Below are 17393 nucleotides of genomic sequence, written 5' to 3' on the forward strand. Positions count from 1 at the left end.
TTCCTCCTTATTTTAGTTGTTTCACTTCCCTTTCAGCACTCTTCCTTCTGTTGATACCGCCTCCACTTGTTTTTTACGTAATTGCTCTTCAGTCAACCCAATTTATGTCTTTTTAACCTTGTGTGACTTAGTATCACTTACTTGTGATATTTTTCCTTTCCCTAGCTTGCTTTCTGCTTTTCTTTCCCAGTGGTTTCCAGGGTTTATATTTGTTGTGCTGCCCCTCCACCTCCTATGTGTGAACAAGAGGAAGGGAGAAGTACCTGCGACCAGAGAGACGGGGAATGGTGTTGAATGTAGTTTCGGAACTGAGAGACAGGAGACTACAGCAGGCTGGGATGGAGAAACGCAGGCTGCTGGAGGAAAAAAAAGGGTGCTCGTTAAAGAGGAGGCTGAATATAGGAATTTCCTATACAAGAGGAAAGGCAGGTCTTGATGAAAACAATATAAAGAAGGAAGGAAGCGGTTGTTTGGGCAAGTGGGAGAATTGACCGTGGCTGTGGATGAAAGGAGAAGCTGAGCCAGGCTGGGTGCAATCAGCAGAGCTATCAGCCTGGATGCCTCCAGGAGAGGCAGAACCAAGTGTCAAAGCCACAAAGGGGGGTCAGGCAGGGAAAAACCCACACCTACAAGCACAGCAGCATTCAAAACACAGAGATACAGATCAGGGTTTTGCTGCACAGGGAACAGAGAGGATGCTGAAGACCCCCAAAACTTTGCTTTGTAAATGAAATTGAGTATTAACAGGCATTTATGCATGTGATCTCTCATTTTGAATCACCTGCACTCTGATTCATTAGACTTATAGCTAGTTAAATAGCAACATGTGTGGTAGTATATTAGATCCTGGATAGTCAATAGCTTTTAAAATCTAAAAATTTAGTTAAATGCAAAGACAAGAAAATAGGAAAATGTCAAATGGTGCTCAGTTACCAGGTGACAATTGGATGTATTAGCCTTCAAAAATCAGTATACAACTCTAAAACAGAGAAAAACTGCTTTATAAGAGGGCTCTGTGCTCTCCCAGGACAGGCTGAGAAGGGATAATACTGCTTTTCTCCAAAGAAAGAGCAAATTCGGATGATCCATCCACTCCTGTAATTATCAGAATGACAGAGAACATTGATGCCAAGCCTGACAATATGTTGCTGAGTGAGGGGTAGCAGAGAGAAAGTGACTGTGATAGAAGACAGCATGGCAAGGATAAACAAACAGGTGCTGTCAGCCAAATGCTGAACGCTGCAAATGCACCACAGCAGATGCCCTGATTAAATAAAATGTGAAGTCACAACATTTGTTTGAGTGATCGAAAAAAATCAACATGCTCTCGTGATTACAGATTCATTGATTTTTCACAAGAATTAAAAATAACTAAAGCTGTGTTGTTACTTTTATCTTAGCTTGTAAGTTTTTAAAAAATAAATTAAAACCCTCTTGAATGGTTTCCTTTGAGTCATTTTTTGAAGTTAGCTTTTTCTCCATTTTGGTTCTGAGTGGATATCTCTCAAAGCCAGGCTGCATGTCATGGAGGGTTTGAACTGTCTTTGAATCTGGTTTTATCAAGGAAGAAGATGCTAAACCTGCCAAAGATCTCTTCCACCACCCTCCTCGGCCTTGATAGATGCTGCTGTAAGGGCTCTTCTCCTCTGCTCACTCAGCTCACCTCTCAGTTCACCCTTTCACATGGGACAAGCTGTGAAAGTGTACAACTTGCCTTCAGTAGCCAGTAAAAAATTCTCCAAAAACTCTCCAGCAGGATTATATATCTGTTGAGAGGTCTTACTACCAAAGGTGCTTTATGCCAGGGCTGCCCGACTCCCACACCATCACCAGGCAGCCAGGTTGCCCTCTGCAACGGTCTGAGCCCCGTGATGGCTGATGGCTCAGAGGCTGCATCTCCGAGCAGCTCTGAAATAATCTGGAAGTTATACACAGCTGGATGTGCCTCCTCTGTTTTATACTCTAGAGAATGAAGGAATTCCAAGCAGAATTTTTACAATAAATACCGCACAGCCTCAAGTTCTCCGTGTGACATTCAGTGGTTTGTTAAAGGGATGAAAAGGACAAGCAAACTAATGAAATGTATAGAAGTTCTTGAGCAAACAACGGAGAAGATATTTAGCCAGAGCAGTCAGCTTATGGCTCAGCTCAGATTTCTCCGAAATCTGGCTCAGGATTGTGCAACATCCCCTACTATGACCATTGTGGTCTGGGGGAAAGAGCTCTACTCAGAGAATATCAGCCAGGGCTGACAGATTGCGGAGGAGATAAGGAGGCAGAAAAGCCCCGGTGCCAGCAGGACAACTTCCCTTCTTAACCAGTCCGGGAGCCTTGCTGGTTTAAGGTGCATTTATAAAAGCTCACAAAGAAAAGATTAATAAGCCAGGTAAGATAGAACAGAAACAGAGGATCTTTTGATGTTTTACCCATTTGTTCTTTGTGCAGTGGTTTTTGGGTAAAAAGTAATTTTTTTCCAAATGGAGTGTGCCCGTGTTACTGGAAGCATGTTCTGTCAGATCTTCGTTGAAGAAAAAGGTTCATTTTCAGGTTGATACCACTAGAAAAGGTAGTGAGAGCACAAAGATGCTGTCTAGGAGTAGTTTTGCACAGAGCTTGATCTCGAACACCAGACCAGTTCCTTCAGGGAGACCCATTACGGCGGCAGAAGCTGCCCAGGGCACAGCTCCCTCCCTGCAAGCTGTTCATCGCTGCTGGGGGATAAGATCAGGCCTGCCACGACACCAATCAGGCCTCATTAACTCCCCGCTCCGGCTATTCAAGTGGATTAAAGATTTTAGATGTTATGTCGAAAACAAAAAGGAACAGGAGAGTTCCTCTTCCCAGCGGAGAAAACTAAACTGGGTAGAAGACCAAACCGGTTAACTACAATTACAAGTTGAACCTTCATTCTGCCTGAAATAGAGGCCTAAAAGCCTCTATTTCTCCTCCTGCGCACAGCAGCAGGGAGATCCCTACTAATCAGAGAAGAATCTTCCTCTGCCCATATATGCTCCTATAACAGCCATAATGCACATTTTTCTACAATTACTTGCTCATAGGCACGGTCTCTTTTCACCTGGACAAAGACACACAGCTCAACACTAACATCAGCTCCACCATAGGTTTCCCCCTGTCTAATAAGCACAGAGGAAAGCTTGTTGAAAGTGATAAGGACTACTGAGACACAAGCTTGACTTTACTGGAAAGAAAAACCAAAAGCTAAACCAATTTTTTTTTTTTTTTTTTCAAAGAAGGGAGTTTTGCAAACAGCTACAAGAAAAATTCTCCTATTTTCTTGCTGTTACAAATTCCATTACTATGTTTCTGGTAATGTGTCTGGTGAAGAGCAGCAGAGTGACCTCAGGAAAACCTTGCTGGAGTTTCTAAGGTGCTTGGTTTCATATTTTGCCTCTTGTACCAGTTGCCAGAATGGCTGTAATAGGGAAAGGAAAAGCACTGAAAACCTATGACTGTTATTGAAGGGGCTTAGAGCAAGCCCTGCAACTCCTCAGGCAGATGGTGGTTTAAAAAAAAAAAAAGCAAGCTGGGCTGATGCTAGAAGTGTGTTTCCATGGGAACAGGGAGGTAGGGATGCTGCCTCCTACTTGACCAAATGGGAAGCAGGTTCAGGATTAGGATTAGGACAGAAGTGGCCAGATTTCTGCTGCCATTCAGGGTTACTTACACTCCTAAATGCATGACAGAGGTCTTTAAAGGACTACCCTAGCTCTACAGCCATGTTTTTTGTGTGGATTTAATCAGTGTTAAAAGATGTGTATGCTTGAATGTAAGCGCGTGTATAAGAGTGTAAGTGTATGTGTAAAAGTACGTCATCTTTAGTGATCCATGAAAACCAAGTGTATACATGGGAAATGAATGTCGACCTCTCAGTTTAAGACAAGGTATGTGGTGGTGGTCTTGGTATCAAACGGTTGCTCTGTGTGGTATGATGCTCACCTCAGGCCATTCTAGCTCTTCCAGTTCTCCAAGAGGTGATGTTGAGATCACCAGACAGCAAAATCATACATTTGATATCGCACGGTAATAAAAAAAAAAGAGGTGGGGTAATTATTTTAAATTGTTAGTCTTCCTCGGCTCCGGGAGAATAAATCTAATTGGTCTGATATACATCAGTGTTATTTAAATATTAAAAGAATCAGAAAACAGTTTGTGTTAGCATAAGTATTTCAAAATACACTTATTATTTATCTTTAAATGTTTGAGATTAGATTATCATTCATCTAGTTTTCATCTAGTTGGAGTTCTCAGAAAAATCTCTATAAACTCATCTGCTGTTTTTAGGCCCTTCATTATTCCAACAAACTTCAAACAATAAACAAAGACCAAAAAAAAAGGTAGAGAACAATAAAGACAAAATCCGAGAATGGAAATGGAGTTAAATATACGCATTTACGTGATGCATTTATATTTGAAGAGTCAGTATGGTTTTTTTCTTTGACCAATTTATAACAATAAACAAGATTCAAAATACCAAGTTCTGAAATGAGGCCAATTCATGCCTAAAATAAGGGCATGTTGAATAGTAGGTCTTACAGTTTGCTTCTCGTCAAAATTTGTTGACAACTGTCACAAGCTGAAAATGTAACCAGTTATGACCCCTCTCAAAAAAACAGCCCTGAGTAGTAGGGGTTAATTGTTCGCATACCTGTGTTTCCGGCACACAGATATCTTTCTATGCTTGAATAAATATAAACAAGTAACTTTGGCTCATCTTTCAAAACCTCACGAGTGGAGATATTTGCGATTCGGCTTTAAAAAGGCCTTGAGAAAGATTCTGCTTCCCTGCTTCTAGGAACGTCTATGCTTAACCTTAGGCTCAGGAGCACGTCTTCGAGCTCGGCCTACTCACACGACACAAGTTAGGTGCGGGAGTCTCTGCAGGACAATGTTTTCTTCCCTTGAGTGAAGAGAAAAAAAAAAAAATATATTCACGCAAGGTATTTTTAAGCACACCTTGATGCCTGCTCTGCTTTTGGACTAAGAGAAGTGCTGCCCGGTACCGTGCTGACCCTCACGCATTTTGCTAGGCCCCGATCGCCCCTCAGCAGCAGGAGGAGATGTCTGCAGAGGCTTCTGAGGCACCTGCAGGAGGCTTGTGGCCCCTGGGCAGCTGGGTGGGGGTCTCGGCAGGGGAGGGAACCCTTTTCCTGATGCGGGGTGGGGGCTGGAAGCTCTCAGGTGCTTCGTGCAATCATAGAATGGTTAGAGTTGGAAGGGACCTTAAGGATCACCTAGTCCCAGCCCCCTGCCATGGGCAGGGACACCTCCCACTAGAGCAGGTTGCTCAAAGCCCCATCCAGCCTGGCCTTAAACACCTCCAGGGATGGGGCATCCACAGCTTCTCTGGGCAACCTGTTCCAGTGCCTCAACAACCTCACAGTAAAGAATTTCTTCCTAAGATCTAATCTAAATCTCCCCTCTTTCAGTTTAAAACCATTACCCCTCATCCTATCGCTACATTCCCTGATAAAAAGTCCCTCTCCATTCGTCCTGTAGGCCCCCTTCAGGTACTGGAAGGGGGCTATAAGGTCTCCCCAGAGCCTTCTCTTCTCCAGGCTGAACAACCCCAACTCCCTCAGCCTGTCCTCACAGGAGAGGTGCTCCAGCCCTCTGGACCCACTCCAACAGGTCCGTGTCCCTCCTGTGCTGAGGACTCCAAAACTGGACGCAGTACCCCCATAATAACGTTAATTAACGTCAAGGCGTTTAATGCAACAGCTGCAACCAGCAGCTCCCCGCACAGCTGCAGGAGCTGCGGGGTGGGGGCAAATCGGGGTGCGGGGAAGCGGTCTCGTCCTCCCCCAAAGCGGGGTTCCCTTGCCATCGTCCCCACCCCGAGGGGTGCCCGCCCGCCCCCTCCCCCGGCGGATGCTCACGGCGGGGAGGCGGCGGCGCGGGCATTTGCATGGGCTGAAGGCAAAAGCGGCTTCTCCCGTCTGTTTTATTTTTAGCCGGCAGCTGAGCGCAGCGCAGCTCCGCGCCGCCGGCGGGGCGGGCGGGGCGGCGGGCGAGGGAGGACCGAGCCGGCGGGGCGGGCGGACCGGGCACCGGCGGAGAGAGAGAGAGAGGAGACAGAGGAGAGAGGTTACCGCAGGCGAGCCGCAGCCAGGCGGGCTGCAGAGCTCCGCCGCCCCCGGCCCATCCGCCCCCCCGGCGGCTGCCAGGCAGGGAGAGGCCTCCGGCGTCCGTCCCACCACCACCCACCCACACCCCCCCCGGCTGCGGCCGCGGCTCACCTCGGGCTGGCGGCTCCGTGCCCGGCCGCTCCCCCGCCGCAGCCCTGCAGATGGCCGGTGCCGGACTGGAGCTGGGAGAGGTTCAGCCTCCCCCCGAACCCCCCCAGCCGGAGCTGGCCTTCACCGAGGCGCAGAAGTGGATCGAGGTAAGGACGGCGGGTGCGGGCTCCGGACCGACTCCCCCACCATGGGGGGCGACCTGATGTCCTTCCCCTCCTCGTCGCGGGGACTGGAGGCGTTTTATTCCACGCCGAGCTCCGTCCGTCCCCCCCACACCCGGCTTTACTTGCTGCAGGGAAGGCGGACGGGGCCCGCCGAGCCGCTGCTCAGCCCCCGCGCATCCTGCGCACCTTTGGATGGACGGATGCACCCGTGGACCCCTACCCCCCTTCCCCCCCCGCGCGCATCTTTTCCAAACTTAATCCCTTAATCGCATTTCCCCTCCCCGCCCCCGGGGTTGGGATGAACGGGGCGCCTGTAAACAGGAGCCGCGCAGGTGCGCGGAGGCATCGCCCCCGGGGGTGGCGGCAGGGTCCCCTCGCCACCGGGTCCCTGCCCGGGAAACCACCGGCGCTGCGCCCCGCCAGCCCGCCGCGGCCGCGCAGGGAACCCTCCGCAGTGCGCGGAGAGGCGGGGCGGGCAGCGGGGACACTGGGACAGCGGTGTCCCCCAGCCCCTTCTCCCATCGCTCAGCCGAGCCGGGGGGGGACCGTCAGCCCCGCTCCTCAGGGCAGGGCAGAAAAATGGAGCCGTTTGCTCACTCCATAAAACGCAAAGACGGGCAGGTGGCGGGTGAAATTTAATAGTTAAATATTTTGGCATGTAACAATAGAGACACTTTAAATAGCTTCTTCGCCTGATTGCCGGTAGGAAACACGCGTGAAGGTGGGATAAACCCAGACACCAGGGGGAACGGCTCCCTTCAGCTGCGGGCTTTCAATTTAATCTGCAGCGTTTAGTAAGCCTCGGTGGATTCTGTTTTCTGACAGCGGTGAGGCGGATATGTTGTTGAAATTCTGGTGACTTTAAGATTCCCTGAAGCCCTGGGAATTTCAGGCTGTAATGGTTCACTCCAATATCAGCCGGAAAGGTAATGCTGTGTCAGACTTCAGGGAATTGGCACTGACACAGTAAGCTGGCTGCTGTAGGACCAGAGGCAGAAGAACAACGAGGAATGTGAAGAGAAGGGCTTTTGTGCCAAGGAAAGGTGAGTATGCAGCCTGGAAGAGGAAAAGTGAAGTGCATATAAACACTGGTTGGGTTGGGAAAATGAATAGGGTGGTTTCTATATAGCCTTCTTTATAGTACGGGACCAAGAGAGAGGCACATGACTCTGACATACGTACGGTACATAAAATACCTTGTGACTTCTGCTGACTGCTAATGAAGCCAAGAACTCAATGGCGAAGCAATTCTCTGTAGGTAACGAAGCTGCCAGCAATCACTCCAGGCGGGATAATAATTAAGGGACTATAAGTCTTCTGGTATAAGGGCAGAAAGTTGTGGGTCAGGCGGAAACTTCCCTCTTGGGCAGTTTATTTTGCATTTCACCGTGACGGGAGGTCTCGCGCCTGTTCTTGTGTGACCCAGGGCCTGGCAAGCAGAGCAGAAGGGCTCTTAAGTCCTTGTGCCCTGCATGCAGGCCCGAGAGGCCCATGTGTACAGGGAAGCTGTCTATAACTTCTTGTGCTTCCTCCTTCATTTTTTTAATCCGCTTGATGCGTGAACGACCAAACTGTAATGTGCTGTTACTGTTGTCCACCGTCCTCTTGCCTGTGGGAGTGTGGTAGGAGCCCGGAGCATCGCCATGGCTGTGGTGCGAGAGGGAAGCATCTGGCTTTCCAGCAATGCCCAGAGTGGATGCTCCTACTGAGGGAAAGGAGGAAGAAGCTGCCAGTGAAGCAAATGTGGCTTAATTTGCCTAACACATTATGTTTCCTTTTAATCCCAGTTTGGCTTAAACTCTGGAGCAGGAGGGTTATTATCTCTTCCAAAAATCTTGTCAGCATTCACGGTTCTAAATCTGGATGATTTGGACTGAGCGAATTATGCAAAGTCGACACATTAGTCCAAAGTTACTGAAAAGCAAGGTCAATCTTAAAAAGAAAAAAAAAAATAAAAAATTGAGGAAAGTTGTAGGTATCAACATTCAGTGTGCCAAAGCCCTATTGATTTGGGTGAAAACCAGAAATCGGGGTCGTGCTGTGTCTGACTGCTAGACCCATCTGCTTCAGCTGGCTCTGCAATTGTCTCTCACCAATCTATTCTTTGGCCTAGAGATGTTAGCAAATGTCCAGTGTGTTGTGTCTTCCAGCTTGCTTCTGACCATTTAAAATGACATCTCTCTCAATGGAAAGTAAAAGAAACCGTTGTGGTTGCATGAAGGGCTGGTGGACCTCCCTAGTATGGAGAAGACAGTCTAGTGAGGATGTTAGCAGTGTGGAGCAGCTTAAAACCTGTTTTAGGCTTTAAAATAGTGCCATGCAAGGAAATTAAAGCAGAAATGGACAGACTGAAAACTCTGAGCTTGCTGTGCATTTTTATTTCTAACAATTAAGTTGTGTGAGTTGCTAGTTGGACTCTCATCTGGTTTAAATCCTCGTGTGAGCGCTGTCACCATTGTGTAGCGCTGACAGGAATCCACCCTGCGGTCTGCAGTGCATTTCTCTCTGGTGGGGCTGGGAAGGGAGACTGTCCTCTTTTTACAGATGGGGAGCCAAGACATGAAGTGATGAATGTCTAGATCTGCAAAGACTGAGGCACTTCCCTTGCTCTGGCACAGAGGTCTTAGGGGTCTTGATTTTACTCCTTGGGTCTGTGACCTTTCACCAGAGCAGGTCTTCTGGGTGCCAGAAGTCTTCTTTTTCCTCTGCCAGTGTTACTTTAATCTGGGCGCTGCAAGGTACGGGAGTCTAAGTTGCACTGTTTGGTGGATCCTCATAATATTCCTCTTGTCTCTCCCTGGAGCTCTGAACCAGTAGCACTAAGGTTTTCCCCAGAGTGGGGAAAAGGGCGAGAGCTCTGACTCTTACTGCCAAGGCTGTTTATATGTTTATCAGTTTGTGTTTTGTAAGCAAGTATTTTGAGCGGTGACAGATTTGGTGTCATCTCTATGTTGCAGAAGGTGGTGGGATTTTGGAATTCGGTGGACTTTCCGCTTTGATCGCAAGTGGCTTTGGGTAGGGAACCGGAGTTTAGCCTTAACAGTGTATTTAATTTTACATAAATATCAACCGTGCTTTCCTCTGTGTAACAGTAAACCAGTCCTATTATTTTAGTTTAGCTTGGCATGTTCTACTTAAGTGAAGAATGCCCTCTTAATGATAAAATGAACCATATTAGTAGCACTCAGAGGAATTAAAATAAAGGCACCGAATGAAAAACCTTGTGAGAGAGCTACATCAATCTGCATTATTAAAGGCGCGGTATCTCATTTCAATTAATGCCTCTCAGTTTCACTGAAAGAATATATCAGTCTTGTAAAGCCTGGTGGGTTACTACAGCAAAATAACAAATCTAATTTAATCTAATGGCCTGCAGTTTTAAAATGTCAAGGTTCCCTGTATGTGTGCTTAAACTAGAATAACTGATGGTTGAAAGAACATCTGTATAAACAGAGTTATTCTTGCTGCAAAGATTGTAAGAGTAATACAGTAATAAAGTCGCATTTAATACCGGTGTAACTCCTAAGGGTATTGTTATCTCCTCATCGCACCTCCTAGCCGTGCCTCATTAATATGCTTTCTCCTCATTGTTGAGACTTGGTGCAATTAGGGATGGCTTTTCCATAGACTTAGATTCCTTAGAAACTTTGCCAGCTGATAAGAATGCTTCCTTTATAGTTGTATGGTAATAATAAACAAGCCATGTATTTCTGTCCTCTATGGTCAGCACTTGACTTTGCTGTTCCCTCTAGATGTGTGTAGGCTAAAACCCACCAATTTCCCCTAAGTCTGCTACTTTTCTCCTGTATATATCCCCCCCTTGAGAATTCTCGTTAAGGAGAAATTTGCCAGCCAGAGGGGTTTGTTGGGTGCGCGGGGGTTATTTTCCTCTTTCCTTCTAGCAGAACACACTTAGATTTCCACGTTGAAGGTGGCAGTTTTGAGTTGGTCACAGTAGCATTGCTTCATGGAGAAGCGATGGGCCCAGGTGTATTTCTGAGTGCTTCTGGATGTGTCACCTCACACGGCAGCATAGCCAGCCACTTCTGCACCACCAGCTCTGGGAAAGAGTATGAGGAGTATGAAACCAGGAAAGTGACTTGGGCAAATAAACTTCATGTGACTCTTGTGCCAGGAGTCTGGAAACAAGGTTTCTTTAGGGTGTCTGTCTTTCAAGTGGGAGAGAACTCAGGCTTATAGCTCCCGTAGCAGAAACATAACTTCAAAGGAGATGAAGGTAGTTAATTGACAAAATCTTGTCTACTTGGTGAAGACACTCGATTGGAAAATCTGCTGGGGACGGGTCTGGAACCTGAGGAATACATAAGTTTGTTTATATGACCTTCAATACGTGGAATGACACTAAATGGGATGCCCTGACTTTGAGGAACATCAGAGATAAAGCTCTTTTAATGAAATGTATTGATTAAGCTAACTGATTTGCTGATTATATGAGTAACCTGTTTCCCACAGGAGTGTTTCTATTTCCAAATATGTGTAGACATCTACTTTTCCTTTGCTTTGAAGCTGATTTTGTGATCCTTGAATAGGGACTCCAGTTCTGCTGGACATTGATACAGTTCCTAGAATGGTGGCACCTCTGGCCAGACTGGGACCTTTAAGTGCCACTGCGGTCGTGCCATTTTCTGGATAGGAATGGGTCACATCCCACAAACAGCGAGCAGTCCCAGAGCAGTCAGTCCAACTGCCTTATGAGAGTATTTGAATACAACCATTTAAGTGTAGAATGATGCACTAAGCTTTAAGACTGCATGGTTTTATTAATCCGATACTGTAGGAAAGTTGTGAATGAGCCTCCAAGCAATGCCAACAGTTGAAATTTCTCAGTGTTTAGCTTTTCTCTCCTCTTTTTCTTCTGCTGGAAGAGTGTCTTACCTACATACTTTACATAATATATGGGGAATGAATTTATTAACATAAGCAAGTGTATTCTCAGACTAGAAGGAACCTATGCAAATGGATTAGATAGTTGCCTGATTTGTGGGCAGCTAAATTTAGGCCAGATGAATCCTTCCCACAGTGTCTATAAAGCAACCACAAAGAGTCAAAAGGTGTGCGGCTGGCTTCTGGTCCTAGATGGGTGTAAATGCAGAATAACTTTACTGTGGTTATAGTGGCTGGACTCGGAGAGGAATTCTTCCCTGCTATCTCTACATCTCCTCCTGGGCAGCATTTAGGGGCTGCAGAGAGGACAGATGGGATGCTTTTCTTTCTGCCTTAGTCATTCATTGGAATGAAGACTAAATTGATTTAAAAGGGATGGAAGAACCCACCCAAACTCTCTGACCCTATCAACTACCACCTTCTAAAAATTTTTTCCTCTTCCAGTTGCCTGGCAGCCGACCTTCTGTCCTGCATGCGTGGACCCAGTTCCCTTGTCATGAGATCTGTTTAAGGCACGTTGCAAGTGGCGCTTGGCACAGGGGTGAGAATAATCAGAACAACAATACTATTGATAAAGGGATAATGTCAGGAAACGCAGGACTGAGCTGTTAATTATCTTAAAACTGAATTAATTTCTCCTTTCAGTACTAAAATTTTAAAATAGGTAAAAGATCTGCCCTTAACACCAGAGTCTGGAATGCTATTATGCAATTGGTGGGGAAGATCAGTTAACACAGCTATGTAACCTCATTGCACTTGTTCTGCTAGTGGTAACTACATTTTTAATTTTTTCTTTCTCTTTTTTTTTTTTTTTTTTTTTTAAGGAAAGTATTGGTTCTCTATAAAGGAAGGTGCAATCTTTCCCAGGCATGGAGGATAAATAGCAGGTTGACACAACAGAATTGTTTTCTAACTTCTAAAATGTGTTGGCTGATCTGGGAAGAGTTGTTTCATGGCAGGTTATAAAAACTGTGCTGTCTTTTGTTTGGCAAAGCTACCAGTCTAGAAGATTTTTGGCTATGGATGAATACTTCTGTGCATTGGTTCTCTGCAAACATCCCAACAAGAACAGTTTTGGAACAGCATTACAGAAAAAGCAAAATTTATAGGGGGTGAAGGTGTCATTTAAAAGGGCAGCTGCATAGGGGGAAGGTATGAACATTTTGGCATGCAGACCCTGAAGATCTAAGCTTTCCCTCCTTCTCCTTCCAATATATCATTTAAAGAAGAAAGTACTGACCACAACAGCTACTGTGGAACCAATAACATAACATCAAAATTGATAGCTGAAACTTCTCCCAGCTATGTTAATTGCTGCCTGAGGTGAAGGGGCTGCAGCGCGTGTCCTCGAGACAGCCTTGTAAGAATGTGAAGAACTATAACAAGCCCCAACTTGGAATGAAAAAACCCTGCCTATTACTGCCTTTTATTTTATAAACAGAATAAATGTGCTCCCTGTACCTGGGACAGGGTGGGGAGTGACTGTTGGGGCAGCAGCTCTGCTGGAAAGGACCTGGGGGAACCTGCAGGACAACAGACATGAGTCTTAAGTGGCCTGGCAGCAGAAGTTAGCCCTACGTGGCTGTTCTGGACCTGGCAGATTGATGGAAATGGTTGTTTGCTTCTGCTTGGCACTTGCTAGGCCACACCTGAAACACTGTTGGAGCAAGTATTATTGAACCTGCTGGAGTGGGTCCAGAGGAGGGACATGGAGATGATCAGGGGGCTGGAGCACCTCTCCTATGAGGACAGGCTGAGAGAGCTGGGGTTGTGTTCAGCCTGGAGAAGAGAAGGCTCCAGGGAGACCTTATAGTGACCTTCCAATACCTAACGGGGGCCTACAGGAGGGATGGGGAGGGACTCTTTATCAGGGAATGTAGTGATAGGACAAGGGGTAATGGTTTTAAACTGAAAGAGAGGAGATTTAGACCAGATATTAGGAAGAAATTCTTTATTGTGAGGTTGTTGAGGCACTGGAACAGGTTGCCCAGAGAAGTTGTGGAGGCCCCATCCCTGGAGGTGTTTAAGGCCAGGCTGGATGGGGCTTTGAGCAGCCTGGTCTAGTGGGAGGTGTCCCTATCCATGGGAGGGGGGTTGGAAGTAGATGATCTTTAAGGTCCCTTCCAACTCTAACCATTTTACGATTCTATACTGCATCCAGTTTTGGGGCCCAGAGTGCGGGAGGGACATTGGTAAAGTGGAGGGAGCTGAGCAGAGAGCCCCCAGGCTGGTTGGGGTTGGAGGACTTGCCCCAAGAGAGGGTGACGGACCTGGGTTTCTTCAGGAGAGGTGGCTTTGCAGGGACATGGCAGCAGCCTCCAAGCACCTGTGGGCAGGTTTTTGAGAAGATAGAACCAGGCACCTCACCGAGATATGTGGCAGAAGGGTGAGATACTTGTCAAAAACTAAAATAGGGATGGTTATGGCTTGGCATAAGGAGAAGTTTCTTCACCACAAGGCCAGTTGAGCCTTGATGCAGGTCACCCAGAGATGCTGAGAGATCACCATCTCTGGAAGGTTTCATGCCTGACTGGGCAAAGTTGGAAACAGCCTGGTCAGGCCTAAGAGCTGCCCTTGCATGGAGCAGGAGGTTGGACTGGAGGCCCTCCGAGGTCCCTACCAACCTCAATTATTCTGTGCACCTATGACTTCTTGACAGTGAGTGAGTGAACATCACTTAATTTTATTTTTAATGCTACTTTATTTGTTGCTTATTATTGTAGTGCTTAAGAGCCTGTTTACATAAACAAAATCCTTCTCTATACAAAAGCAAAACTCCTATGGTTTATGGCAGGCATTTTCAGAGTCTCCTACTACTGAGTCTCCTTTGTAGAAACTCCTCAAGGCAATGTAAAATGTGTTTGGTTTTCAATCTAACTATTTTTGCTAAACCTGTTTTATTTTAGAAGACTGTAAATAGGACTGATTTCTTTGGCTTGGTGAGATATTTTTTTTGGTTGTTATTTAATTCAATGTGCACTGCTACAATTGACCAATAAGGAATTAAAATTATTTCCCTTGCTTTTCACATCTTGAGAAGATGATTTGCAGGCTTAATTCTTGAGAATTCAGATGATAAATCCTTAAGAAGTTTTTGTTTGTGGTTTTAGTTGGTTATAAGAATCCTCTACTTTGATAGTCACTCAGTTCTAGTATAACTTGCTGTGGTTAACTAATTTTTTTTATTGTATGTGTATATCTATCTAATGGTTATTGCTAGTAATCCTTACCTTAGCAGAATTGCACCAAATTTCAATGAATTTTTTAGAGTTGGAAGGGACCATAGAGATCATCTAGTCCAACTCCCCTGCCGAAGCAGGATTGCCCAGAGCATCTCAGAGTATGTTACTCAGGACTGCATCCAGGCGGGTCTTGAAAATCTCCAAAGAAGGGGACTCCACAACCTCCCTGGGCAGCCTGTTCCAGGGCTCTGTCACCCTCACCGTGAAGAAGTTTTTTCTCATATTTGAGTGGAACCTCCTATGTTCCAGCTTGTGCCCGTTGCCCCTCATCCTCTCACTGGCAACCACTGAAGAGTCTGGCTCCCTCCTCCTTCAACCCACCCTTTAGATACTTATAAGCATTGATAAGGTCTCCCCTCAGCCTTCTCATCTCCAGACTAAAGAGTCCCAGAATAGCTAGTTTAACAGTAGAGTTAATAATATAACTTGCATCTGGTGTTAAAATTGACTTAAAATAGTGTAGTAACTTCTTGGTTGGTGAGGAAAGGAGAAAATCCGCTTCCTTGACCCATTTGAAGAGAAACCCTATTTTGCTGGTTTTTGTTGTTTTGAGGTCTCGTGCCTGGTATCAAAGACAGATTGATTTTGAAATCAACCTCGACAAGCTAAGGTATTGAAAAATAATACTGCTATGGCTTCTTAGCTCTGGTGTCATTGCCAGTGATTCACAGAGCGCTTCACAGGCTAAGGAGCAGCGTGGTGGAAGCAGGGGAAGCAATTCTTTAATTCTGCTTTGTATGGCTGAATGAGTAAGGTAAGAGGGAAATGCTCTTCATTAATCTCTCCTTCACAGGATTTTCTCCATGATCCTGGTTCGTGCTGGAAATAAGACAGGGATTTTTGCACTATGTGATCCCACAGTGAGTTTCAGGAACAGCATGAAAGGACAAATCCTCTGTGATTTCTTTTCCCTATACTATTCCAACTTCCAAAATCTCCCTACCTCCATCTGATCTTTCCATGGGCTTCAGAAAAATCCCAGCCCTCTGATTTTCTACAAGCTCTAGGGAAGATGGCTGCACATACTCTGTGTAGTGCAAAAAAACAGGAGTTGTCATCCTGAGACTGTAAATGCATCCCCTATTATTTCCTCTCCTGTAGGTGTTGGTAGAGCTCAGTACAGCATTGCAGTCACAAGCAATCAAGTCTCTGGCTGGATTACAGTATCATTTAAAAGATCAATTTGGCTGTTACCTGCCTTCTGTTCCCCAGATCATACCTTGCTGTGATTCGGGTTTTTCTTACCAACAGTGAAGAGCTGAAATCTGTAAAAAGATTGATACACAACAGTTCCCAAAATTTATTTTAGATCTGATTCATTCAGTAAAAGTGCAGGTTGGGGGCTTTATCGTACAACATTGAGCATGCCTGATAGCGCTGCATCATGTGAAGTCCTTTACACAGGATAAGGCTCTTAGAAGGAGAAGTTGTGAACTGGAGATGAAGAAAAGTGTATCTTCCAGTGTTGGAACTTTGCATTTCCAGGCTGGCAGAAGGAAGCTCCAAGTGACCTTTCCACTAAAACCAGAGGGCCAAGAAACTGCGATGAATTTATACTTCAGGAGCGGGCCACAGGCTGGCACAAAGAGTTGTAACCTTTGCTCTGGCTTGAGAAGCACAGTTTTGCTTTTGCGTAAGCAGAGGCTGATGCCCATAAATAACTGATTTCGTGTGGGAGCGGAATGGTTGCGTGGCTACAGAGGATGGGGGGCCAAGGTTAAGAGTGCTTCGAGGTTTGTGGTGCTTCGCTCTGTAAGCAGAGTTTTTCCGTGAAATGCACAGGGCCACGTTATGCTGTTGTAGCACAGCAGGAGTTTGTGGCTCTGGTGGAATTTGAAGGTCTTCCTACAACGTCTTAAAACAAATGTAACCCCCAAATCCAAACCTATCACTTCAGTCTTCCATAGCACGAAAATGTGATAGGAAATTGTGGAGCTCATAATGATTTAATTTCTTGAATATCGGTGATGCATGTTTTATACCTGACATGAGTGTCTTGGGTACTCCCCTCCATCACCCCCAAACAAACTCTGAAAAACCTTCATCCAAATGGCTACTTTACGAATCTAGAAGATTCTTAAATAGGAGATTCTTTTTTCAGTGTGCTGTCAGAAAAAGGAAGCCTCAGTGTCTGAGGAAAAACAGTGAAGTCTCCCCCTCTCTTTTTTTCCATAATTCTTTATTTTGAGTATTATTAACTGTTTGTTAACAGTTTTTCTTGTTTTTTCCTTTTTTTTTTTTTTTTTTTTTCCAATTTAAAAAGGAGCCATGGCATGTTAGCTGAAGTTAGCTATTTGGCAGTGAGCATTTTCTGACTGGGTTTGGGGAAGAGGAGGGAGGGATGAGGAGAGGCAGAAGGGACCGCCTGGTCCCTGTCAGACCAGTGTGGGCAGGGATGCCCAGTGTGCCAGGGCGGTCAGCGCTGAATCCCTTGGCTCTGTGTCCCTGCAATTGTTGTGATTCATTTCAGTGGGCTAATTCACATGTATTGTTGCAACAAAAAAACTCTGGAAATTTTCTTTCAGTCGAGAAGTGTAACTGTAAATATGTAATCTAAACAAAAAAAAAAAAAAAGACAGCAACTATATAAGTGATTTTTTTTCTGTTTATCATTTTCCTGATTCTGATGAATTTGTTTTTTATAGTTGTGGTTTGGAAAAAGGAAAGCCCTGATTTGGGAGCATGCATGTGTGATGTCTGTCTTCTGCCAGTGTTGGGATCAATTAGAGATAGCCAAGAAAATAAACTGTTTTCCAGAAAAAATTATGCTGGCAAGAAAAAGGAGGTATCAGAATTGGTGAGTCAGAGAAGTGACTCTCTCCTGG

General features: G+C 45.6%; 1 protein-coding gene across 4 annotated transcripts in view; it reads left to right on the top strand.

The window, feature by feature from the left end:
- Nucleotides 1-6036: 6036 nt before the first annotated feature.
- Nucleotides 6037-17393, top strand: part of LIMCH1 (LIM and calponin homology domains 1) — a 185532-nt gene continuing 174175 nt past the window's right edge. For all 4 annotated transcript variants that reach the window (XM_074154367.1, XM_074154368.1, XM_074154369.1 and 1 more), the window contains exon 1: nt 6037-6403. In XM_074154367.1, the coding sequence (XP_074010468.1) occupies nt 6308-6403 (96 nt within the window). In that variant the 5' untranslated portion in view covers nt 6037-6307. The remainder of the gene's footprint in view (nt 6404-17393) is intronic.

This window comes from Numenius arquata, chromosome 10 (assembly GCF_964106895.1).
Source record: "Numenius arquata chromosome 10, bNumArq3.hap1.1, whole genome shotgun sequence".
Classification (NCBI taxonomy): Eukaryota; Metazoa; Chordata; class Aves; order Charadriiformes; family Scolopacidae; genus Numenius; species Numenius arquata.